Source organism: Cornus florida, unplaced genomic scaffold (genome assembly GCF_030987335.1).
Source record: "Cornus florida cultivar Cherokee Brave unplaced genomic scaffold, ASM3098733v1 CherokeeBrave_3.0.0_Hap2_Chr04, whole genome shotgun sequence".
In the NCBI taxonomy this organism is placed as follows: Eukaryota; Viridiplantae; Streptophyta; class Magnoliopsida; order Cornales; family Cornaceae; genus Cornus; species Cornus florida.
Genome location: NW_026775574.1, coordinates 92,368,797 through 92,395,097, shown reverse-complemented (window position 1 = coordinate 92,395,097; position 26,301 = coordinate 92,368,797). Strand labels below are relative to the sequence as shown.

General features: G+C 35.6%; 3 protein-coding genes, 1 non-coding gene and 1 pseudogene across 4 annotated transcripts; all 5 read left to right on the top strand.

The window, feature by feature from the left end:
• Positions 1 to 1,121: 1,121 nt before the first annotated feature.
• On the top strand, positions 1,122 to 3,713 carry LOC132303949 (pentatricopeptide repeat-containing protein At5g50390, chloroplastic). Its single transcript, XM_059801405.1, has one exon. The coding sequence runs from the start codon at positions 1,458 to 1,460 to the stop codon at positions 3,549 to 3,551; it is 2,094 nt and encodes a 697-aa protein (XP_059657388.1). The 5' UTR covers positions 1,122 to 1,457; the 3' UTR covers positions 3,552 to 3,713.
• A 97-nt stretch (positions 3,714 to 3,810) lies between these two features.
• On the top strand, positions 3,811 to 5,984 carry LOC132303950 (exocyst complex component EXO70E2-like; annotated as a pseudogene).
• Positions 5,985 to 7,886: 1,902 nt separating this feature from the next.
• LOC132303948 (uncharacterized) lies at positions 7,887 to 20,036 on the top strand. Its single transcript, XM_059801404.1, has 6 exons — positions 7,887 to 8,104; positions 15,727 to 15,772; positions 18,096 to 18,222; positions 18,436 to 18,512; positions 19,460 to 19,563; positions 19,764 to 20,036. The coding sequence occupies exons 1-6, from the start codon at positions 7,985 to 7,987 to the stop codon at positions 19,806 to 19,808; spliced, it is 519 nt and encodes a 172-aa protein (XP_059657387.1). The 5' UTR covers positions 7,887 to 7,984; the 3' UTR covers positions 19,809 to 20,036.
• Positions 20,037 to 20,685: 649 nt separating this feature from the next.
• On the top strand, positions 20,686 to 24,052 carry LOC132303947 (large ribosomal subunit protein uL22y-like). Its single transcript, XM_059801402.1, has 7 exons — positions 20,686 to 20,802; positions 20,921 to 20,957; positions 21,165 to 21,205; positions 23,016 to 23,246; positions 23,353 to 23,455; positions 23,544 to 23,611; positions 23,749 to 24,052. Exons 1-7 carry the CDS (start codon positions 20,800 to 20,802, stop codon positions 23,815 to 23,817), a joined length of 552 nt encoding a protein of 183 aa, XP_059657385.1. The 5' UTR covers positions 20,686 to 20,799; the 3' UTR covers positions 23,818 to 24,052.
• LOC132305984 (small nucleolar RNA snoR74) lies at positions 21,620 to 21,746 on the top strand. The gene has a single exon (XR_009481782.1). It is a non-coding gene; the product is annotated as a small nucleolar RNA snoR74 (small nucleolar RNA).
• Positions 24,053 to 26,301: the final 2,249 nt, after the last annotated feature.

Here is a 26,301-nt window from a genome sequence, read left to right as displayed (position 1 = left end):
AGGGATTAATTGCTGGTTTACTTGTAGGGAGTGGGAGGCTAAGGAGGTCATGGCCCCCGGGAGGTGCTGGCTCCCTTAAATTTTTTCAAATTTTGTTATACCCTCTAAAATTATTACATAGTATTTCATTTTTTTTTTTTTTTTTTTTTGTAATTAAACCACAAATTAATATATTTGTATATTAAATTTAATACTTGTTGAGATTATATTATAATAAATTGCGCATATCAATATATGTAAATTCCGCCTGCGTCCCGGGGGTGTGTGTGTGTTAAATTACAGTGACATCTTTGATGTTTTGGTCAACACTTCTCAACGGACAATCAATGATTTTTTTACATTAACACCCTTGAGATTTCAATAATGTGCATTGACATCCTCCATACTTCTGAAACCATATGAAATTACTTTTTGACTTGTCACCAACTCCATTTAAATTATGAAATTACAAATTTTACCACTTAACTAAATTTAATTGATCAAACTAACCTCTTCATCTCTTCTACATATATAGTTTATATATAACAATACTTATACAAAAAAATATATATATAAAAAAAAAAAAAATAACTGGAGGGAGTGTCATTAATTGTTAAAAAAGAGGGAGTGGTTCGTTAGGTACTTATACCAGCTATGTCCAATAGCGGGAAGAGAGAGAGGGAGTGGTTGGTTAGGTATTAAAAAAAATAAAAATAAATAAAAAATAAAAAATAAAATTAGAGATTAGGGTAAAGAAAGATAATTATTGATGAGGGTAGTTCCGTCAATTAGTAAGGCTAATATTTTATAAATGAATTGAATTAAATAAAAAGGACAAATATGACATTTGAAATTAGAGAAGTATCATTGTTAAATAAGTCGTTGACCATATTTGACTGGCATTAACCTAAATTTTAGGGGATATCAATGCAATTTGCTCAAAAACAAAAGAAAATAAAAACAAAAAAAAATAGCGACACTATGTCCCTAGTTTTACACCACGCCGCAACCACGTAAGCAAGCCTTAATACAAACTCCGCTAGACACGGTTCTTAGCCGTTGTCTCTGACAAATACGACGTCGGTGATTGTAACAATGAGATTTTCTGCTAATTACACAAACTTCCCAGAGTTTCCATCAATTGTACTCACCTACCACCGTCACAACCAGCCTCGTAAAAGTCGCCGTGTTCATTAAACAGACCCAACTGCCCGAACCCCACACATTTCGCCACCGAAAGATTCATCGGCGGATCTTTCAATGCTGACTCCCTCTTTCAAAACTCGCACTCTCTCTCTCTAAGGACATGACGATAACTCCAAATCCTCACATCAATCCTCTCTGCAAATCTTCGATCATCAGCAACTACACACAAATTCTTTCGAATCCAGACGTTTCAGAGGTAAATTTTCGCTGCTTCTTTGTCTATATTCACTTCTATTGTTGTGTTCCTTGTTATTCTTCACAAAGTACTGAACATGGACATCCCACTATCTCGTTACCAAAACATATCATTGGATCATATTCAAATTAGTTGTAGAATTCCATATTTAACAAAGCCTAAGATTTTCCGAGAAAAATCGTTGTTCTCAAGAAAATGGAGAGCCCCATTTTCTCGAATCAGGTGTTGTTTTGTAGAACAAGAGTTGCGTCCACGACCCATTCAAAAGCCTTTGAAAAAACCTGACCTTGATGTAGATAAAAAAATTCATCCGGAAGAAACCCAGATCAGAAGTTCAAGTTCAGGAATTTGTGGTCAGATAGAAAAGTTAGTTCTATATAGGAGGTACGGAGAGGCACTTGAATTGTTCGAAATTTTGGAATGTGAGGGTGATTATGAATTGGGTTGCAGCACTTACGATGCATTAGTGAATGCGTGCATTGGCTTGAAATCGATGAGAGGGGTTAAAAGGGTGTTTAATTATATGATTGATAGTGGGTTTGAGATTGATCAGTATATGAGGAACAGGGTGCTGTTGATGCATGTGAAATGTGGGATGATGATTGATGCCCGTGCATTATTTGATGAAATGCCTCAGAGAAACTTGGTTTCGTGGAACACGATAATTGGGGGACTAGTGGACACCGGAGATTACATAGAGGCATTCCGGTTGTTCCTGATAATGTGGGAGGAGTTTTCGGATGCTGGGTCTCGCACGTATGCTATGATGATTCGGGCATCTGCTGGGTTGGAACTTCTTTTCCCCGGAAGACAGTTACATTCATGTGCTGTGAAGATGGGTGTAGGTGCAGATATTTTTGTTTCTTGTGCGTTGATTGACATGTATAGTAAGTGTGGCAGCATTGAGGATGCTCAGTGTGCTTTTGATGTGATGCCGGAGAAAACTACAGTAGGATGGAATTCAATTATTGCAGGTTATGCACTTAATGGCTATAGTGAGGAAGCTTTGAGTATGTATTATGAGATGCAGGATTCTGGTGTGAAAATGGACCATTTTACATTTTCGATGATTATAAGAGTATGTGCAAGGTTAGCTTCGTTGGAACATGCCAAACAAGCTCATGCAGGTCTTGTTCGCCATGGTTTTGGGTTAGATATAGTAGCTAATTCAGCTCTTGTGGATTTTTATAGCAAATGGGGAAGAATAGAAGACGCCCGGAATATTTTTGAAAAGATGCCCCACAAGAATGTCATATCTTGGAATGCATTAATTGCTGGATATGGTAATCATGGTCGGGGAATTGAGGCAGTTGAGTTATATAAGTGGATGCTTCGCGAAGGAATGGCACCAAATCATGTCACTTTTCTTGCTGTTTTATCTGCTTGTAGCTACTCAGGTTTATCAGATCTTGGATGGGACATTTTTGAATCGATGAGCAGGGATCACAAGGTTAAGCCCCGAGCAATGCACTATGCATGCATGATTGAATTATTAGGCCGAGAAGGACTTCTAGATGAAGCTTTTGCTTTGGTAAGAGATGCTCCCTTTCGGCCTACATTGAATATGTGGGCTGCCTTGCTGACAGCTTGTAGAGTACACAAGAATTTGGTACTTGGAAAGTTCGCAGCTGAGAAAATTTATGGAATGGAGCCAGAAAAGCTTAGTAATTATGTCATGCTTTTGAATATATATAACAGTTCTGGAAAGTTGGAGGAAGCTGCAGCCGTTGTCCACGCCTTGAAAAAAAGGGGTTTGAGAATGCAGCCTGCATGCACTTGGATAGAAATCAAGAAACAGCCGCACACATTCTTTTCTGGAGACAAGAGTCATGTCCAAACAAAAGAAATCTATGAAAAATTAGACAAGTTGATGTTGGAGATTACAAAACATGGTTATGCTCCTGAGGGGAAAACTTTGCTTCCTGATGTGGATGAAAAGGAAGAGCGGCTGTCATCGTACCACAGTGAAAAGCTGGCAATTGCTTTTGGGCTGATTAACACTTCCTCTTCAACACCATTGCAGCTTGTGCAGAGCCATCGGATTTGCGGTGACTGCCATAATGCAGTTAAGTTAATAGCCATGGTTACTGGACGGGTTATTGTAGTCAGGGATGCTAGCAGATTCCACCGTTTCAAAGACGGGAGTTGTTCTTGTGGGGATTATTGGTGAAGCTAATAATATTTTCAGTGACACAGTAAATCTGCAATACATGAAATTGTATGTTACACTTTTTTTTTTTTTTTCAATATCAGAAATATTAACTCCAACTATATATTTGTAGTTTTATTAAGCATTCAATAGAAGCCATAATTCTTTCACATTAACTCAGAATTTTTTTCTGCCTTTTGTCCTCTTCTTTCATTCCAGGGTGGATTCTTGAATTATGTGAGTTAATGTGAAATACTGCAGTAGAAACCATATTAATCACATTGCTATTACATGTGAAAAATAATGTCAATGTTACCATTCTTGCCTTCTTTTATATGCTCAAGGGATTATAAAATACTTCTAATTATAGAAGAATGTCTTGAATCTTTCTTTGAATAGTAGGAAACCATACCAAAACTTTTATAATATAAAAATTACAGTTTATATTTATATACATATAATTTTATTTTCACACGATTAGTACTAAATAGGACCCCAAATTAAAATTCCTAGTTCAACCCATTAATAATCCTTTATACACAATAAAATGGCTAGATTAGCTCTGCCTTGCGAGAATTTTATCCTCATTTCTGTTCCTGGGAAGCATTGTAATTTATTTCAAGTGTGAATTAATAAGATCTGTTTGCTTTGACAGAAAAATAAACTAATTAAATACAGAGTTAAAGCACTTGTGTGTGTGAGGGAGAGGACTATTGTAGATGGGAATTGAGAAATGAAAGCGACAGTTGCTGAATGCTATCATGGAGAAACTCAGAAATGCTATATATAATTATACAAAAAAACACTGAATAGGAACAACCAACAAGCATATACACACACATACAAAATACAGACACACATATATAAACACCCTGAGCCTATGTGTGAAAGAAGTTGAAAAGATTGAGTGGAGTTTGTTGGATGAGATGAGATGAAGAAATGGACTCAAGCTGTTAAGATTGTGGTTAGAGTTCAATTGTCCTGTGAAAAGGGGATTTTTGAACAAATTCTTAGTAGTTTAGGACTGATTAAAGAGTTCTTTGTTGAGACTGTAATGGGATGTGTGATTTATCTTATGAGTTTTGGCAATGCAATTGCATTTGGGAGCTGGAAGTCCTCCCCAAGGAAGCTCTTTCGCATACTCGACGTGTATGAAGTGCTGGTTGATTTTTTGCCCGATTTGCAGGCATTGTTTGCTGATGAATTGGGGGAGGAGTTAGTGTGCAGTGAAGCACGAGGAGTACTGGCCGAACTGGGTGAGATAGCAATTGCCACATTGGTAAATGGGCTAGTCCAGTGCACAAGGCTCCTGCCATCGTGAGATTTGGAGAGGGTTAGATGTATGCAACTTTACACATGGAGAGACTGTTTCCGGGTCACAATGGAGCAATTGCCACATTGGTGAAATTTCAAAATGCTGCAAGGAGTGAGACATCTTGGAAACCTATTCAAGGTGGGGAGATTCACCCATTGACTCAATATGCAATGAACTGTGTGAAATTGTTGGTGCATTACCGCGAGTCTCTGAATGAACTTTTAAGTGATAATGGTGATAATTTGCAGTTAGAAGACAAGCCTCCAATATCATAAAGATTGATGCCTTTAGTTACCTCTCTGGAGTTAAACCTGAATGAGAAATCAAGATTGTATGAAGATAATGCAAGTCAATATATATTCCTGATGAACAAAATATACTAAACATATTCCAGGAAGTGAGGGACTCTGAGCTTTGAAAGCTTTTAGGAGATAAATGGGTTCACAAGCGCCTTGGTCAGATTCACCAATATGCCACGAGCTACCCAAGAGCTTCACGGAACTTGGTTTTGGATTGTTTGAAGGATGAAGGAATTGGTAGGAAGCACAAGTAATGATTCCAAGGCAGCCCTGAAGGAAAGGCTTAAGAATTTTATTGCGTAGAAATTTGTAGGATCCAGACAGATTGGAAGGCCCCGGATGCTCAACTTCGCGAAGAGGTTTGAATATCCGTATCAGAGAAAGTGATTCCAGCACATTGCATGTTCATTGGAAGGCCCCGGATTCTCAACTTCGCGAAGAGGTTTGAATATCCGTATCAGAGAAAGTGATTCCAGCACATTGCATGTTCATTGGAAGGCTTGGGAGTCAGCTAGAGAGTGAAAAACATGCTGGAAAATACATAAAGTACACACCAGAGGACTTGGAGGACTATTTGTTGGATCTATTTGAGGGAACACCTGGAATTCAGCTCTCTTTAGCATTCCATAAGAAGAAAAGAGTACGAAGGAGGCGTGACTCTTTAGCAGATAAGCTTGTCATCATCAAGCACCAGTTGGAATTCAGCTCATCGTTGAAATTTGTCTGGAGAGGTTTCAATGTACTGTAATAATTTCGTAATGTGTCATAGATTTTTTATCTGTAACAATTGCTATGGTTCATTACCTTTTGTCATGAATCACATACAGAGTTGAATGAAGATGGTGGCAATGTTTCTATCACATTTGAGGAGCTATTTGATAAACTAATTGTTGGTTTGACATGATTTGTAATGTTTTTTCCAGGCAAAGAGAAATCATTTATTGAATACAACCAATCAAGGTACATGACACTCCTTTTGAATCTCCTATAAATGTAGGACACTGAACAACTTGTAATGAGAGAAAATGTAGCCCCCTCTTGATAGCTAACAATGAAGGCTCCCTCTCTTCTCCATTTCCACGGTCACTCCGTCAACAAAAAGTTAAAAGAGTTCATTCCAAAGTCAATCACCCGAGTCTTGTTGAAGAAAGTGACTATACAAGTTTGGCTCAACACATGTTCTTTAGCCGTGGCGCAACGACATGGTTGTCCTGTTATGACCTGGTGAAGGTCGCGGGTTCAAAATAAGGAAATAGTCTTTTTCGCATACGAACATAAGACTGCGTGCATCTGACCCTCTCTGGACCCTGCAATGACGAGATTCTCGTGCACTGAATTTGTCCTTTTGTTGGCCAATCTCTCGAGCTGCTCCATCACTGTCACTCCTCCATGATTAGCCCCACAGGAAATGTTCTATTTTCTCTTTGATTTTTCATTCCCAATTTGTCCTTCATAAGCCCCTAAGCTGTTCTTACCTATGCTGTCTTGCTGACTGCATGCTCACTATAAATAGCAACATACTCGAGGCATGATGCTAAGGAAAATTTTCAATAGAAAAAAAGGGTAATAATTAAATTTATAGAATATATATATAATGAGAATAGATACATGTATATATACAATGAGAATAGCAACATACTCGAGGCATTCAGGCCGGAGCATGTTGGTTTAATTGAGAGGCTAGTCCAGAGACTAACCCCAATACATGAAACATTGAAACCTTTTCTAATCAAGTCCATGTGATTTCTCCAACTAGACTCCTACCCAGTATGTTCTAGGTTATATTTAGATCAACTTTTAGCCTTTTCAGAAAATTAAGAAGGAAAAAATTTATGATTCCAAATAAAAAGTTAAAAGATTGAAAAAAAAAATTCATTAATTAAAAATTAACATGAGTGAAAGTGATTTTTTTATTTTATTTTTTCTTAGTTGTTACTCACCACACACACGTCTTTTTTGAGACTTTAACTCCTAACTTTCCTTTAGAAAGTAAGAGACTTGATACCATTAGACTACTGACCCTTTGGTAGAAAGTGATTTGAGAAGGGACAATCTTAAAAAAAAAAAAAAAAAAAAAAAAAAATTGCTTCATCTGTCCCACAAATTAATTTTAATTAATTTTTTTTTTTTTAAATCTAACTTGTTAAGAGTGTAATTTTTTATTTTTTTTTTTTATAAAAATTTATTTATTATAGTGATAGGGAATGAATTTTCAAGTATACCCTTTTGTAGTGGGTTTACGTGCTTTTATAACTTCAAGATAAGGAAGATAAATTAGAAATATTAAAAAATAGTATATTAAATTTTGAATTGAGACAATTATGTTGGGATGGCCAAAAATAGGAAGATGAACATTTTTTTTTTTTTTTTTTTGAAATGAAAGGAGTATTGATATTCTAGTTGAAAATTGCTCGCACTTCCATTCTTGATAAATGCTTTCATTTCAATTACTCCGTATATTATCATACTAAAGCAATTTAAATTAAAGAAATTATAGCCAGAATTATGTCTACTTATAAAAATTTTAATTAAAAAAGATATATATAGTTTTAGGCCAATTGGGTTCAAATAGCAAAATTCTTACAAAAATAGTAGATAAAAAGTAAATGCACTGGCATACTCAGAAAAGAAAAGTACCAAAAATAAGAAAACCTTGTCTACAATAAATTACTAGTATTTGCCAACAACATAATTAATGATGGTCTAATCCTATAATTCCATATATATAGCGACCTGTGTAAAGAAAATCTATACGTATACTCTCGTATAGTCACAAAGACGAATTTCTTTTGACTCTCTCTCTGGTGTCAAAATTGTCGAGGGTTTGTGCTTTGGGCGCCATGGAAGGCTCTTCTGCTCCGCCGTCGATTTCAAACCAACAGACCGGCGGAGCCTCCAAGTTCCTCGCCGATCTTCCCTCTCGCGGCCTGTTCTCCTCCACTGTCCTCTCTTCAAATCCGGTGATTTCTTTCATTTCTGCGCCTAACTCATCTTCTTTTCTGAATCTCCTTAGTAAAACCTAGTTGTTCTTGGGTGTGTTAGTTTCATGTTCGCTTTATATGTATATGTTTTGTTGCAATGATTGTAAAATTTTTGCTTTTTTGGTTTGAAGTCTTGTTTGGTAATATGTGAAACTACAAGCTTTAATTTGTTATCAATTATCAATGGTGTAGTATTATTGGGGCATTGAAGTTGTTTTGGCACTGTTTGGTTAGCATTCTTAGGGTTTATATCTTGGTTCTGAAAGCAATGGGCAAAGCAATTTTTGGTTTTGCAAGAAAACAAGACATGGTATTAGGAATAGTTGATTGTGTAGGATTTTGGTGGTCTCGTCAGTCAATAGTTTTTGGTTACACATTGGAAGGTTTAATGTTAATGCAAATTGGGCTTAACAAATCGTATGTTTATTCATAAACTATATGCTACAATATTGTTCACCATTGCTGCAATTTGCCATTGTTTTCTGAATAATCTTCATTTGTTTTTTCACTTCAACAGAGGATTAATATTTAAATATCGGGTAATATCTTGTACATAAAGATTTGACATTTTTCAAGTAGATAGGTTGTTAATATCAAGCAGTATTCATTAAGCACCTCTACAATTCATAAACTTTGTAATGCAAGTCTACAACTATAAGAGAGTAATCCTACATCTCCTATTCCTTATAGATAGTCAATCCACGATAATGCATTTTCATGTTTCTATGATCTATTAATACATCTACCTTACTCTCTCCTTCCCTCTTTGTATAAATGTATCTACATGTCTAGTTCTATATTTTACTTGTTGATTCAGAATATTTAATTTATAATCTAAATCCTTCAAAAATGAAACTCAAATTATGACATTAAGGAGCAATTTATGAATCCAATATTTGGTGAACAGTAGATGTTACTATATGAATGAAATTCTGTCAAAATGTCCTGCCAGACTTAGGGTATAGGTGTAGTTGATCCATAGGAGTCTAATTGGTTTTGGAAGTTGTTCAGTCATCATCAAGGTGAAGGACAAATATGGGGCCAACGATGTTATATAGTATAGTGTATTGGGCATTTAACTACATGTTTGGAGAATGAGTATAACCAAAACGAGGATTAACTAGTGGCAGTTTAAGAAAAAATCAATTAAGAGGTAAATTTACAAATGATGAAACTTAATTCTTGGTCCTTTTTCTTTGGGTCCTTTTTTTGTTTGTTTTGTTTTTTGTTTCTTGTTTTTTTTTTTTTTCTTTGTAGCATTAACAGATAATTATTTTTATTTTTTTCCCTAATTGGTACTCACACACACACACCCACCCACTCCAAGCTAAGAAGCACGAACACAGATACGGGACACGGATACGACACGACACCGACACGGCAAATCCAAAAAAATTAGGACACGGATACGGCGGGGACACGGCGAATAGTATATATATAGATGTAGTACTTTAAAAATTACCGAGTGTTGCTATTTTTCATCAACCTCACAATGAAAAAAAAATACAAATCATAACTCATAACTAATAAACTATAAAAGAACAATGTTGCAGAGTTATAAAACCAAATAAAAAACAAGACATTAGAATAATAACTAGTATCATTTAATCATCATTGCAACTTTACTCCAAATACAGAAGCATAGACAGAAAGGACTATTAACATTCATGACTGTTTTTTTTTTTTTTTTTTTTGGTAAGTAAGATTTTATCAAAAACGCTCAAAAGGGGAGCGAAGCCCAGAGAAACAAAAGGAAAACAAAAGGGCCGAAAGACGCCTTAGACCTTCAGGGAGGCCAAGAAAACAATAATTTCCTCCATAGATCTATAATCTCTCCCTGAAACCCAACAAAAAAGAATAGAAATATCAGAGAACTTAAGCATAGAAACAGGCTTCTTTTTTCCGTCAAAATATCTCCTATTTCTCTCAAGCCAAATACACCACCAGATACAAAGCGGCGTAGTCCTCCAAGCGTCCCTAATGTCAGCCCCAACAGAGACGCCTCTCCAAGCCTTAATTAACCCTCTAGAGGAAAAAGGCATGGCCTAATGGATCCCAAATAATCGAAGCATCAAATCTCAACAATCTCTGGCCATGCTGCAATGTAAAAAGAGGTGGTCAACAGATTCCTCATTACATAAACACATGTAACAGTGATTGACCACCACCTGATTCCTCCTCCTCAGATTATCCTGGGTTAAAATCTTACCCAGAACAGAAGTCCAAGCAAAAAAGGCGACCTTGCGGGGAGCCTTGGACCGCCAAATAGACTTCCAAGGGAATGGATCTCCATAACCAACCGAAATACATCTAAAAAAGGACCTAACCTCAAAACGGCCATGCGAGTTAGGAATCCAGAACCACCAATCCGATTCCCCAAAAGAAATCACTTGGCTATACAACAGCTCCAGAAAACGAGAAATATCCTCGATCTCCCAATCCTGAAAATGACTCCTGAACTGAACATCCTAAGATAGTCTCCCGTTATCAAGATGATAACAGTCAACAACCATGGCCTGTCGATGAGAAGCAATCCTATAGAGTCGTGGGAACGCTAGAGCAAGAGGGAGCTCCCCACACCAGAGATCCTTCCAAAAACTTATCCACCTTCCATCTTTAATACGAAAACGAACATGTTTGCAGAAGTCATCCCAACCTCTTTGAATGGAATGCCAAACTCCCACCCTCCTTGGACCACGCATCGCCAGAGAGCACCACCCACCACGACTTTCCCCATATTTGCTAGGAATAACTTTCCTCCATAATCAATGCCTCTCGATCCCAAACCTCCATAGCCATTTACCAAGGAGAGCCTTATTAAAAGGCAACAACCTCCGAAACCCCAAGCCTCCAAACCGAATTGGACGGCACACTTGATCCCACCGAACCAAGTGAAACTTGAACTCTTCTCCTTTCTCTCCCCAAAGAAAATTGCACTGCAATCATTCAATTCTCTCAGCCACTGAAGAAGGAATCTGAATCAGAGATAAGAAGTATGTAGGAAGGCTAGAAAGGGTGCTCTTAATCAGGGTAACCCGACCCCCCTTGGACAGGTACTGCTTTTTCCAACCCGCCAACCTCCTCTCGACTCTGTCCACAACCGGATCCCAGCTCCCCACGCATCTCGAAGGGGCACCCAAAGGCAATCCTAAATAAGAAATGGGAAAAGAGCTAGTGCAACATCCAAGGATCTAAGCAAACAACTCAATTTCTGGAACATCCCCAACAGGCACAAGAAGACTCTTACCAACATTAACCTTAAAGCCAGACACAACTTGAAACCAAATTAGAACGCATCTCAAAAACCTCAGTTGGGACGCTTCCGCATCACAAAACACAATAGTGTCATCTACAAACATCAAATGAGAAACCTCCAATTGACTAGCAGCATCCCTGCCCACCCGAAAGCCTCTCAAAGAACCCAACTCCACAGCCCTCTTCAGCAATCTGCTAAGAGCCTCCATCACAAAAAGGAACAGGAAAGGGGAAAGCGGATCCCCTTGTCTCAAGCCCCTCGAGCTAGAGAAGAAACCTGTCGGCACTCCATTCACAAGGACAGAGAAACGAGCACTAGAGATGCAAAAAAGAATCCATCTCCTCCACTGCCCACCAAAACCCATCCTCTCTAATAGGTAGAGAAGGAAATTACAGCTCACATGATCGTATGCCTTTTCAATATCAAAAACCTAAAGGCTAGTCCCCAAAAAAGATACAAAAACAAGTCATTGTACTATCATCTATTCCCATCCATCATTTGACCTAGGACTTTTACCATTTACAATACCAAAAGGGTAGTACAAAACAAAAAAAAAAAAAACATATCAGCATTCAAAAAAAAAAAAAAAAAAAAATTCCAGAAGTGTCCGCGGAGTGTCCGTGATGTGTCCGAGCCGTGTCCGAAAATTAAAAAAGAAAAAAAAAAAAAAAAAAAATTTCAGACACGTTTTTTGGCGTGTCCGACACGTGTCGGGACGTGTCCAACGCGTGTCCGTGTCCGACATGTGTCGGACACAGATTCTTCGCCCATTTTGGAGTGTCCGTGCTTCCTAGACTCCAAAGAATTGTTTGCACCCAAGAGGAGTTGAACCTGATGTTTCGTGATGCACTAGGGCTGAGTGACTTACCCACTTGAGCCAACCCCTTGGGGTTATTAACAGATACTTAATACAATTCCATTAGCAAGATTTTTCTTTCTATAGGATTATCTATATAGGCCATGATCGCCTAAATAATGCATGGGCTCCTTAATTATAAAATGTATAGTCTTAGTGAAGGAATAGTCAATTTCCTGCCAAATCTTTCACTTGCAATAATATTTACTGCAATTTCCTTCTTGTGGCAGTCGGCAATATCTTATTGTCCACTTTTTTCAATGATTGTGTTGATTTCCCCCAATTTTTAACAAGAACAAGGGTCGATCACAATATGAGAAGGTAGATTGAAAAAGGCTAGTCCAGTGCATTCCCCAAGATTTAACAAGAACAAGGGTCGATTATAATATGAGAAGGTAGATTGAGAAAGGCTAGTCTCTAGGGAGGGCCAAATGTATGCAGCCTTACCTCCAACTGTTTCGAACCCGTGGCTTGGTTACAATGGAGCAACCTTACAGTTGCACCAAGACCCACCCACAATAGGAGAAAGTAGATTGTTTGTCCTTATTGTGGTTTGAAGGAGTTGGATTTGGTATCGTTGAAAATGTTATATTTGGAGGCTTTGGCAATATACGGTAATTATTTCATCTCTGCTCGGTTCCCAAAGTTTTTCCCTTCACCATTTTGCTTCTCTTTGGAGAGAAATCAAACATGGGAATTTTTGGAGCTGTATTGTGTATATAATTGAAGATTATTCGGTGCTTTGAGTCATTATGTAAATAAAACTGCTTGGTATTAACTAATGAGCTTTGAATTCAGCTGCTGTCATCTTTTTGGATTTTGGCCCTTTTTAGGTGAGTTCAGATTCTCCTGTATCTGTATCAATTATTACCGTGTCTGAGTCTTGAGTTCAGAGTGTTAGACTTTTGCCTTTTTGAGAATTTGGTTGTTGGATTTCCCATCAAGGACATATTAGGAAAGGGTGTTAAATTTTTAGCTACTGGAAATTTAAAGGTGGAAGGAAGGTGTCATGCTGAAGATTGTGAGTAGGAATTTCAGTGGGGTCTCTTAGCAAAGAAGATGATAGGTAATGTCTTTAATGGTCAAATAAAATCTTGGGAGCTTAAGAAAGTTTCTGAAAAGAATCGGTTTAATGTGTAAGACAGTATGCTTTCTGAATTAGATGGTTTTATCTTCTTCTTTTTTTTATGATTCTTCTCTAATATCGCTCATGTATGAATCTGTGGCTAGAGGTGTCAATTTTCTTAGTTTTATGTTTTACAACTTTTTTTTTTTTTTTTGTCACTCTCAATTCTAAATGGTGCTGCAGTTATAGTTGAGAGATTGCCAGGTTTGTAGTTTTGAAGGCTTTGTTAAGAGAATGCGTCATACGAGGGAATGATTGAAGTTTGATATAAGTAGACTTTCTCTTGAATGAGCGGCAATATGTTTCAGTTGTTTTTGCTGAGTCTGTATATCCTTGAGGTGTTGACGGTGCTTGCCAATGGCTTTCAGACATTTTTAAGGTGCCTGTTTCAGATATATTAGCTGAAGTAGAATTTTAATAGAACTAATATATTTAATTGATTAAATGTAGCAATAAGATGACATTCTTCCTTGGGTGGCTATTTGACGAGGAAAAAGTAACTGACTCCGGTCAATTCAGGCACAGGTTGAAATAGATCATACTTCCTCTTCCAAGGGATCATCTGAACCTTTTGAAGAAGATTTTAGAGAGATATTAGATTGATGGTCTAAAGATGTGTCTTTTTAGATTTCAGTTCTCTTTCTGTTGAAATATTGTTCAATGAGGGAACTTATGCAAACATATTATAATCTTGATATGGACAGATATCTTTGGCTGATAATTAGTTTGGCATTTTTGTAAAGACGGAGTGAACACACTGTTCTGAAATTGGTCTGAATTAAATTTCATTCTTAATGGATTTTCCATAGATTTGCGTTTTTTCTGTTATCATTTAAATTAAATGGAATAATTAGCTTTATTTACTTTTTATTAGTCTGGTTGTCTTGTAAGGTAGTTGAAACATGCCACATTTCGAAAAAGGGGGTAGAAGGGACTATGTGGTTGCCACTTCATTTTTCCAAGGAAGTTAGGCACAAAGAAAGAATGAACAAGAACAATAAAAACACCAAAAACAATGGATTCTTTGGGGCCTTAGTCCTGCTTCCACTTTTGTAATTGGGACGCGTTCCCCTTTTGAACGCCTTTTCTAATATTATTTTTACTTATCAAAAAAAAAAAAAAAAAACACCAAAAACAACTAAATTTTATAAAATATATAAGATATTGAGACACTCCATTATGTGTATGGCTTTTGCCCTAAATTATACTTCTAATCTAAAAAGGGCATAGTCCCTTATGAATACATATTTTAGAATGGAGCAGGTATTTATGATTTCTTAGAAGAGTTCCCAAGTTATGTTCTCATAACAAATTTAGTAGTCCTACCATTGCATCTTACAGACTAAACCAAAAGAATATTTTATTATTCGAAGGGAATGAATTGCGTCACTAGAATGAGATATGGTGTTAGTTATGTAAAAGCAGCTGGATTCAATAGCATTTGTTGCTAGCAAGGAAAAAGGGTGGTACGATTATGTTTATAGTTTAAGAAAACATGTTACTAGGAAAATAATTTTAAAGATTAAAAATAGTGAAATAAAATGTGAGATGCATTTTCAAAGTGATAATGGGTGTGCCTGCTATATGGTGTTTGGGATTGATTGGAGGACAAGTTGTATGCTTGATGAATCAAACTCTCAAGCGTTACTAGCAGTGTTGTAATAATGTGAGGCCAAACAGAAACGATACGAGTATTGAGCCATCTTCTGGAATCTATATTGGGCCTTTCATTAGAAATTTTTTACATTTTGATTTGGATTACTGCATGTGAAATGACATAATTTGGTAATGACTGATGTTGAAAAATAGAGACTGTGTGAAAATTATTAACCAGATTCTTATAAAGAATAGATTCTAGGATGGGCACCTTTGTTTAGATTTAAGTGGTTTAAAGACAGATAATGGCATCTTTTGTGTCATGCAAGAGAGAAAATTGTTCCACAAGGAGAGCTTGTTGACCTTCTACAGCATCTGGAGCTTTAAATGACAAATTTAAGTACTACAGTAAATTATATAACAGCCAAAACTTACAGAAGGACAGGCAGACTACTACCATCTTCAAGCAGTAGATTAAGTTTTCATCATCTTAGTTGTAATTTAGTATCCTTTAATATTTTAATTTTAGATTTTTTGTAGGGTGAAAAATGTTCTTTACTTGTTTCAACTTTTACGTTGATTTTATAAGTGAAGTCATCAAACTACTACAAACCCAGGTAGAAGCTCAACCTTCCATTTAATCCATTACATATACATCATCATCCATAAAGCTCTGAGTTATGCAACCTTAAAAGAGTGCCACATTAAATATAGTCATGCTTGCTTTTGTTTTCATGTCCTTTTTTTAACATTTTGAATTTGTGCAGGGTGGCATGCGAGTTTATATTTGCGATCACAACACATCACCCCCAGGTATATTTCTGTACTACTTTATTATTTCCCCCATGGTATATAAAGCAGAAAAATGAACAAGTGCTAAATTGTACATGTCACCTTCAATTCCTAAAGTTTTCTAGTTTTCTTTCTGCACTCTAGAGGAACCATGAATTTTTTTATCCTCTTATTATTATTATTTTTATCTGGATGTTAGTAAGATCAACATAGCTGAGCTGTTGATCTTTTAATATCTACTTGAGAAGTTTGTGCTCTAGATATAAAAAATTGTTAAGGCAAATAATTAATTTGTAACATATCCAAAATTATGAAACTTTCCTCGTGACCTTTATATATATGTGTGTGTGTGTGTTTGTGTGTGTGTATTTAGGATTTAGGATTTAGGATTTGGGTGTGTATGATTTATTACTCAATTGGATATAAGATATATTGGTATTCAAACTGTACTTTGTATCAGAACATAGGCCAACCCATATGAATTTTCAAATAATATGAATCCAGATTCTAGTTGCTATATCCCTTGAATACATATTAGAGACTTGGTTAAGCCTTCCTAGGTGTTGAGCACCATCTTCAATTACTAAAAGTCTACCATGACCATTTTCCAAGCAAAAATAACTATGTTAACTAAAGTAATGTAAACTAAAAATTAAAGAGAAAAATAAGTATCCATTTTTATTAAAGGCTTACATATGCAATGTAGTTCAGTATGCAATTGTGCAAAGACAAGATCCAAGTTATAAATCGTGTCAGAATTGATCTGAGACCCTTTAATTCTGTCCCTCCTGTATGCAATTTAAATCTTAAACTTCCTTGAAGCAGAGAGTGGTTCAGTCAGTGGACACTTCAATTAGACTTAAATTGATTGGAAGGCAGCGACAGATCTATGTATAGTCCATGGCCACCTCCAAAATTTTCAAATGTCCTTTATATAGAAGTTTCATTTAAATTTAAATTAGACCTTCTAAGAAAATATATGGTTTGTTCTTAGTCTTGAAATATATGTTAAGGCCCATAACAAGAAGAAAATTATTTTCATTTTGCCCTCCTCGACCCCATTTCCTCCTTAGGTAGCATTTCTTACACCTAACTTAACTTGATTATTAACTACATATATTCATTTATATGTTTTAAAGAAGATATACAAGAAACTAGAGTGTCTCAGCTTTTACCCTGAAATTAAATCTCCTCCGCCTGCTAAATTGCAAGATATTTTATTATTTTTTTTGGAATCTATTAATGTGAATGCTGCAAATCTTAATCATTCTTAGTTTGATTAATAATTCTGGCCACATTCCAATCAGCAGGTGGATAGTTACATTCATAATTGAGACTTCCATTTTTTTGATTTCAAACAAAGATCAGTAAGTTTAAGTTTCTTATAGTAGATAACTGCTGCTCAATTTTTATATTCCTGGTTATAAGCCAAAGTCATGCACGAATTGAATGATTCTTCATAAAGCACTAAAGATGTGTTTGGTGAGGAAGAATTGCAAGAGGAAGAATTGCAAGAACGAGGAGGGGGGGGGGGGGGGGGGGGGGGGGGGCGGGGGGGACCTGGGGAGGAAAAGGAAGGGAGAAGATAGGAGCTCTTTCTCTGCGCAAAATTCTTATCTGCCAAATTGGGCAAAATGGATGGGGGAAGGGGATATGGCACATGAATTGACCTTATTAACCTTGTATCAAATCTGTCATATTTATATGCACACAAACACGAATGTCTATATATATAATGGTCATGTAATGCCCCTTTCCTGCCTTCTTTTCTTTCCATTCAACCAAACAACACGAGGAAATGCACTTTCCTTTCACTAGTTTTCTTTCTTTTCTTTTTCTTTTTTCCCTCTTCTATCTTTTCCCTTCCATCCGATTTTCCATATTTCATACCAAACAAATCATAAGAACAATATACGATTCGCCTTTTAACCTTGACATGATTGTATTATTTTTGGGAAGATGGATTGGCCTCCTATCTACCCAACTCTTTATTCTTTTGGCTTACCTTTTGCACCAAAAGAAATCTAATCGATGTTCTTTTGGCTTACCTTTGCACCAAAAGAAATCTAATCGTTGTTCTCGAGCATCTCAATGTATTTCTAGGCTTCAAGAAAAGTTTATGTACTTCCCCTTTGGTTTCCAAATGACTCCTATTTTTTGTGGTCTTTTGGAAGAAACTTTTTAATTACCTTTTGTCATCTATTTATCTCTTATTATGATATGTAAATAATCACTTTTAACTGATCTATATGGGTTATAACTTCTTTTCCACAAATGGAGCTTGATTTTGGGAAAATTATCTGTGAAACTGTAAGATCTGACTTTTCCATGATTGTATTTCCAGAGGACCAGCTGATAAAAACAAACCAAATGAACATACTGATTAGGTCTCTTATGCTTAAGAAACAGAAGGGTGATTCCAGTTCAAAAGATGTAAAGAGTTTAGCTGCTAATGAGGCTTCTAGAAAGAGGTATCAGTTCCCATCTCTCTCTCTCTCTCCCTCTCTCTCTCTCCCCCCCTGAATTAGCATGTGTGGTACATCACTGTATGATCTCCATATGTATGCATTTACACATTCATTAATTGGTAACTCTTGTTTACATAGCAGCCAGCACATGGGTGTTTCATGCTTGCATATTTGATTACAGTTGGTCTTATGTACTCTTGTTTTCTTATATTTCAGAGTCGCAGAAAGAGCTTTGGATGGCAGGCCTTCAGCTAAGAGAGCCATTACCAACAATCAGGCTGGTACTCGACAAGGTGAGCTCTCATATTCAATCTCCATGAGTGGTTGACTAGCTAGATTGGATGATTTGGATCTGTTTTACTTGGAATGCAAACCATTTCAGGTCATGATGGGAATTTGAATGTGTTGACCACATATCTAAATCATGTAACAGCTGGGTTAGGCTTTTGCAGAACATATAGTTAGAAATGCTGAGGTACCTCTAAATGCATGGGTGATTTTAGTTTAACAAATGATGATCGATGAGATCCTTTTTAGTTTTAGAAATAATTCTGCAAAAGGTCAAACTTAGGTTATTTCATATAAGCTTAAGCTTTTGATGTGATATGGCATTCCCTTAAATTTTTCCTCTGAGATTTTATTTTTTAAACTTTAATTCATGTTTACTGTCTGAGAAATATTCACATCCATGGCCATTTGTAAGTGAGTTTTAACTGCCTATAACATCACTGTTGAAGTTATTTTGATGTCTAGGGAGTATGGATATATGATGTTTCTTTTTTGATGTCTACGGACTTATTTTGTTTTTTTATTTTTTATTATATCTTGAGCTATCATACTCTCTTAATGTAGGGTTCTTTACCTTGGAGTTATAGTGTGTTTATTAGGCTCTATGGCTAGCTGCATTTGTTTTTTTCATGGGTTGATATTGGTTGCAGACACGCACTTTTAGGCCTGTAGGATCCCAGCAATAAGATAGCTAACAATCAATAATAATAGATTTTTTAAGAGATACCATGTCTTGAATGCAATGTTTGTAAAATTTGCCTGAAAATGGTTTCCTTGCATATTTTGCTGTTACCTGTTGATAATTGCACACACTGCTCATTCAAGCTTGTTCTTTAATTGCCGGATATTCTTTTATTATTATTATTTTTTTGGGAACTGGTATTTCCTTTCAAAAACTCATATAAATGTTAATACTGTTATTTTGATAATATATTGGTTTTTGAGCATATAGAGGGATCAAAATCTCGTGGACCTGACAAGGATTTCCAGAGTTTGACTGTAGAGAGACTCCGTGCTCTGTTAAGGGAGAAAGGTCTCTCCCTGAAAGGAAAAAAGGCAAGTATCAGGACATTTTATTCGATTTTTGCTCCTTTACTGTGCATTTGTGGTTCAATCAATCTTGGTTCTGTAGGAATATCCAATCGATGGCTTTGAAGGAGCCCATTGATTGTGTATGCTTAGATATGTTTGACACTGAAAATTTCCCATATCTTGCTCACTTTCGTTCTTGGCTCACTTCTGCGTGGTCATGGCAGGATGAACTGATAGCGCGCTTGAGAGGTACGAATGACCAAGCGTAGTTTAGGCAATGGAAGGAGGAACTAATTTGTTTTCTGTACAACATGGAGCGTCAGGAAAGTAGATGATTTTCTTGTGTTTGATGTAACTTAGTGTGTTTTCAGTTTGATCGATTTCAAAGACCACATTTTTGTAAAATTGTATGTTGCTAATGTATTAGCTCTTTTGGTGGATGTTTATTCATGTTAACAAGAAACAAGTGGATATTTAAACGAATTATGTTTGGACAATTAGGCCAATCGACTTGGTCAAGCCCTATTTGCCCATTCTGGTGGTTGACCATTGAAATTTGTTCTCTATCATGCATTTTGCCACTCTCTTGAGAGCCTTAAAAGTTGGAACTTATTGGCAATTTATCATTTGGAGACTCGAACCTTCAGACTTACTCGAAGTGAAGACACTCCTCATTACTCAAAAATGCAAAAGAAATTGATTGCACCACATGCAATTCTCATTATTGAGAAATGACTCAAAAAAGAAAATAAAGAAAGAGTAAGTTCAATTCATCCAATAACACCATTTATAATTTCATAAATTGAGTATGCGTTAATTATGAAAAAAAAAATAAAATTGAGTATCCTTCTAGGTTAACGAAATATAAGTTCAAATCTGTTTCCAATCTTATGTGAAATTTATTTGGGGTTAATTTTATTTTTTTTGCAATATACTCATAAGCAATCAAATACATATTAGTACTAGTAGGTGCTTGTAAATCCTTAATTTTCAAATTGAGAGATTGATGGCTCAACTGTGTATAAGCAAATTAAGAATGTGTATTATTTGTAACAAAAAATAAATATAAACCAAAATAATGATTTCACGCATATTACAAGGCCCTCAATACAAATCAATATATAAGCCGATCTAATCCACCACTCGGTTGACCCAATTGAGAGAAGCCCAGCCCAACCCATCCTAGTAAACCCTATCAACTAGGGCTCTCTCTTTCTCTTTCGCTTTCTCTCACTTGTTGCAGCAACATCAGCTGCTGCCATGGTGAGTCCATATGATCTTCTTCCTTATCATCTCTCGTGTTTGTTCATGTAATGTTTCGATCTTTGATCTTTTCGTTCCTCTTGTAATCTGTTGTTTGTGATGTATCTTGATACTTCAGGTGAAGTATTCGAAGGAACCCGTCAATCCCACCAAGTGTAAGTCCTCAAAACTCATTCATTGTGGTCACAATTTACAAGAAACTATGGCGGGTTTGATTTCGTTTTTGCTTTCTTTTTGGTAGTCCGAATTTAAGAAAATTTCAAGCTTGATTTTCCTTCTTTTTCGCGGCTACCAAACAGAGAAATAGTATATAATTTTAGTCTGATTTTGTGCTTTGTTAATTCGTGTGTGGTATACTTCAGCTTGCAAGGCTAGGGGCTCCGATCTTCGAGTTCATTTTAAGGTATTTTGACTTGGTTGTTTATTTGGTATTTAATACTTGAAATTGATAATTTTGATTTGTGATTGTGTCATCTGTAACGTTGCCCAATTAATTATGCAGTATTGTATAATGTTACAAAGTAGTTCTTCATATATTGTGGTTATTTGCTGTACTTTTTGCTTTAAGATGCAACAGGATGTGCTACATTTTGCTCACTACCTTGTTGAAGTGTTAATAGTATTGCTTCAGACATTATATTATTTGGAACGAATATGCTATGATGTTTATGGTTGCCTTTCTCAGTTTTTGTGTACATGTAATACTAATGACAGAATTAGAATTCTGACTTTATATCCCAGATTTGTATTTATGAGGTTAAACACAGAATAAGAATTTTGACTTCATAATTTATATCCGAGATGTTTCAACCTGATGAAGAAAGCAGGGGCCTGTAATCTATTGTGAATGAGTCTTGTAAAATTCAGGGTATTATATTGCATTATTATTGTGTGAGCCTCTTCAAGTGTATAGTGACAAAGGTTCAGTAAATAGTGCCGCATTTTTACTATGGTCCTCCATTCTATTATGTTATTTTATTATATTTATTTATTTAAAAAATCAATGTTCATGTGTTGTGTTTTGTGGCTCAAAGTATCAAAGGTGGATATCTACTTCCCCACTTGAATTATAAATAGATAAATTAACGAAGGGATGCAACCCCTTTATACTCATCTGCCTATGTGTTTTTCCCATTAAGAGTTACCTAACCACTCCACCCCCATGCTTGCCTCTCAAATAGCTTGCAGTTACCTAATCAAACGAGAGTGCTGATGTGGCCCTAGAATCTCTATATTGTGCAGTACACAAACAAATATCTGAACCGTGTCCTCTTATTGTGATTTTATAAGAGCTGTTTTTCTAGCCTCCTTGAGCTTAAACACTATTTATTAGACATGCTCACTTCTTTAGGATGAAAATATTAAGGAAAAATGTAGAAGACATTCACCAGATTTGTTTATAATTTCTTCTGATCTTAAATATTTTATTATAGCTAATGTTCGTGTGCTACCCAAAAAATCATATTAAAATTTATTATGTCTATATCACTGAAGGATGCTTTTATTAATGAGCAAAGAACACACTGGATCAATGCCAACAATGTCAGTGAAATTAGGCCTGTAGCATACAGTATAGATCATAAACTGAGTTTCTGGCAGTTGTGAAATCACAATCTACTCTCATTTCTGCTCAAGTGTGCTTATTTATATATTAGTAACTTGATGTTGATTACATCATTGGTAGTTTCAACTATGTTTATTCACACAAATTTTTATTGCAGTACAGATCATAATTCATAATATATAGGGACACTGTTCTGTTAATTACTCCAGCCACCCTTTTGTCATTTTCTTGTGTCCTTCTGTTAATTTGAATGCGACTTGAGTTAAGAAGTTCCTGAATATTTTGGAGATTTTTTTCAGAATAAACATGGTTGAACTTGCTGTAAGATGCTGATTACTGAACAATGGAACTTACACTAATTGGACCCTTAAGATGTTATGTATTGATTTTGTTTACCTTTTCTGATATGTTAGTTGTCATATTTTTGGATGGTATAATATAGCAAGTTCTGTATTGTTGCGTATGGGACAGAGATATAGAATACTGTTATCTATGCTCTGAATTATGCCAGAAATTGTTTTCTATTTGTTTTAGAGGCATATTCGTTTCCTTGTGTAATTGATATTCTGTGTGCTTGGTGCTACAACAGTGGCTATTTCCGAATGCTACTGTCACTTCTTCTTATTACTTTTCTGTATTTTGTACTCAGAACACAAGAGAGACAGCCCACGCAATTCGGAAGTTGCCATTGGCCAAGGCTAAAAGGTATTTGGAGGATGTTCTTGTACACAAACAAGCCATTCCGTTCACTCGTTTCTGCAGAGGAGTAGGGCGAACTGCTCAAGCAAAGAACCGCCACTCAAATGGGCAAGGACGTTGGCCTGTTAAATCTGCAGGATTTATTCTGGATTTACTCAAAAATGCTGAGAGTAATGCAGAAGTGCGTATCATTTTCCGTTGGTTTTCTTGTTTCTTTTGCTCCTTTTTTGTTTTGTTTTGTTTACTAATAACAATTTTGTTGCTGTCAACTTGTCTTCTTTCTTAAGGTCAAAGGCTTGGATGTCGATTCACTTTACATATCTCACATCCAGGTAAACCAGGCTCAGAAGCAGAGACGTCGAACCTACCGTGCTCATGGAAGAATTAATCGTGCGTTGCCTTTTTCCATTGTTTGGGTTCAGTACCTTCTTCCTACGTAACATGTGTAATTAGTAACAATCTTTGTACCCTTTTGCAGCTTACATGTCATCTCCCTGCCACATTGAGTTGATTTTGTCTGAAAAGGAAGAAACTGTCACGAAGGAGGTATCCTATCTAAATATTTGAGTTTAAAGTCCATTTAGAGAAAAATATATTTTGCAATGTCACAATGTTTGAGCACGGGTTGCATTTTATGTTCATGTATTTAGCATTGCATCTAATATGGCCCATGAATTTTGCAGCCTGAGACCCAGTTGGCTCCAAGGAAACCCAGAAAGAATCATGCTCTAAGAAGTGGTGCTTCCTCTTGAATGATAGAGCGGTAGATTGGTTTACAGGAAGTTCGAAAATTTTAACTTTTTGTCCTTAGTTTCATGGGAATATTTTGTGTTGCTTTATTAAGGATATTTTTCATTGAATTTTGTTTCATGGCTTCTTTCTATCACTATCCGTGGAAAGATCAGAACTTGATATGAATCTTCATCATTTCACTACTGAGCAGTGTCTTTTTTATGCTTTCATAATATATCTTTCTTTCAGAATAAATTTTATGGCGCCTATGTGCATTAGTCTGTTGTGATGCTTCTATAGTCTGCTTGCTTTTAAAATATTTGTTTATTTGCTACCCTCACAATCCAAATATTGTTCTGGGCATTTAAAATCTTATAGAATCTGAACCAAAACTTGACCTACCGAATCGTGCAGCTGCAAGTGTTCTGAAAGGTGTGCATTGTCCGAGCCTTCCTGGGCACAAAGTAGGAACCTGATTTGATACTGATTGACCAATATCGTTTGTAAGTTCAAATAAAATCTGAATTTCTGCCATTTGGTTTGCACAAACAGTAGATATTTATTCCCCGTTCACGGATGACCCAGAATTTTGTCAGCTGTAGAACTATCAATTAAGATTTAAGACATGGTTCATTTTCCCTGGATTTTGTAAGTTGGATGTGAATGATCTATTAGGGCAAACAGTGCTTTTTGAAGGTGTATATAAGCAACCAGCCACTGTTGCAAAATAGAATACCAACATAATATGGTCTTTTTCTTGAGCACATGGCAAGTATGGACTAAGACACCGATGGCCCATCCAAACAGTCCAAACCATGACAGAGAGCAACCCAATCCAGTGGGATAAAAGTAGTAGTCACTGACACTTGGGAATTTCCTGAGTGAGAATGACATGGACCAAGATTTGATAGTATCATGCTATGGATAGCATGTGGATATGAAGAAAGCCCACATGTTAACCGGGGTGTGTAAAAATAAGTTTGTTGTTTAACTTCTAATGCTTTTTTCCTTGTAAATAGATTGATATTCCGATTCCAAGTCACACTTGGATATCCTACCGACACTTAACCTTTCGAGAGGTAAGGAGGTACCACGAACTTTATCACTACACAAATATATTATGTATGTACAAAGACATACTAATATTAATATTGTCTTTTTTGCTTTTGGCTGTCTCTATTTGGAGTCAGTTTAACTTGCTGTGCATTGAATGGTAATTGATTGTTGTCCATATCGAAAGAATTACCTATAATTATCTTCTTATTAAAAGGAATTACTTACAACACTAGTTTTCATTCCAATAACAAGTTCCAATAACAAAAACTTAATACAAGAACCTACAAGATTGACAAAATTCCATTCTTTGTATGGATTGAGTTAAAAGAGAGTGTTTCGAGACCACCATTTTGGTTTGAGACCACCATTGTTTTAATTTCCTCCACCATTTCATTCAAATTAAAATATAATTAAAAATTGCATTTAGTCCCTCATAAATTGAAATGACAAAATCAAAATAATTTTTTATAATGAGTTGTTAGCTCATGTTTGATTTAAATAAATTGTTTCATGTATATGTAAACTAGTTGTAACTCCACTTAATTTATTGATAATGTTCATTCAAATAAAATGCTATATGCATATGTAAAAAAGTTGTGAATGGATAATGTTCATTCAAAATAAAATGCTAAATGCATATGTAAAAAAATTGTGACAATTAATATCTTGTAAAAGATGCTCATTTGAACACGAATGAAAAAATATCAATTCTCATGAAGAGTGGTATGTGTGTAATTGGATGTTATATGGTGTGAGTTAGAACGTCATAAAGATTGTCAAGTAGATGGATCTTATATGAATCCAAAACCTTAGTGAACAGTGTGTAGACACACTAGATATATCATATATGCTATGTTTGAATGAGACTTTTCAAAAGAAATTAAGAAGGAGAGCATGATTAATTTTATTTTAGAATTGTAATATTTTTTAAACTTATTCTTTGAAATTAAATTTCACACCACATTATCTTCCTGCCATCTTTGTCTTGATTACTCAATGAAAAGAAAAAATTAAATAAAAAGTTAAATGTGAGCATAAGAAATAAATCCAACCAAGATCAGATTATTTATCGTTATAATTTATAAATAATAAAAAAATAATTTTTCTAATATTCATATTGCATTTTTTATTTTTTATTTTTCAATAGAGAAGAAGGTGTTACAATAGTGGGAAGATAAATATTCTTGGTGTTTTACTACTCAAGTTGCGTTATGTACTCATCGTCAATACATCTCAAGATTTGGAGTTTTTGCAACCAATCTTGATCCAACATATTTTTTCCAGTTTCTGTTTACTTAACTAGTTAAATTTTATCATCTATCAACTTCTGTACTCAACTAGTTAAATTTTATCATCTATCAATTTCTGTTTACTTAAATAGTTACATTTTATCATCAATCATTAAATAATCTTGATTTAATGATTAAAAGAAAGGTGCTTTTTCATTT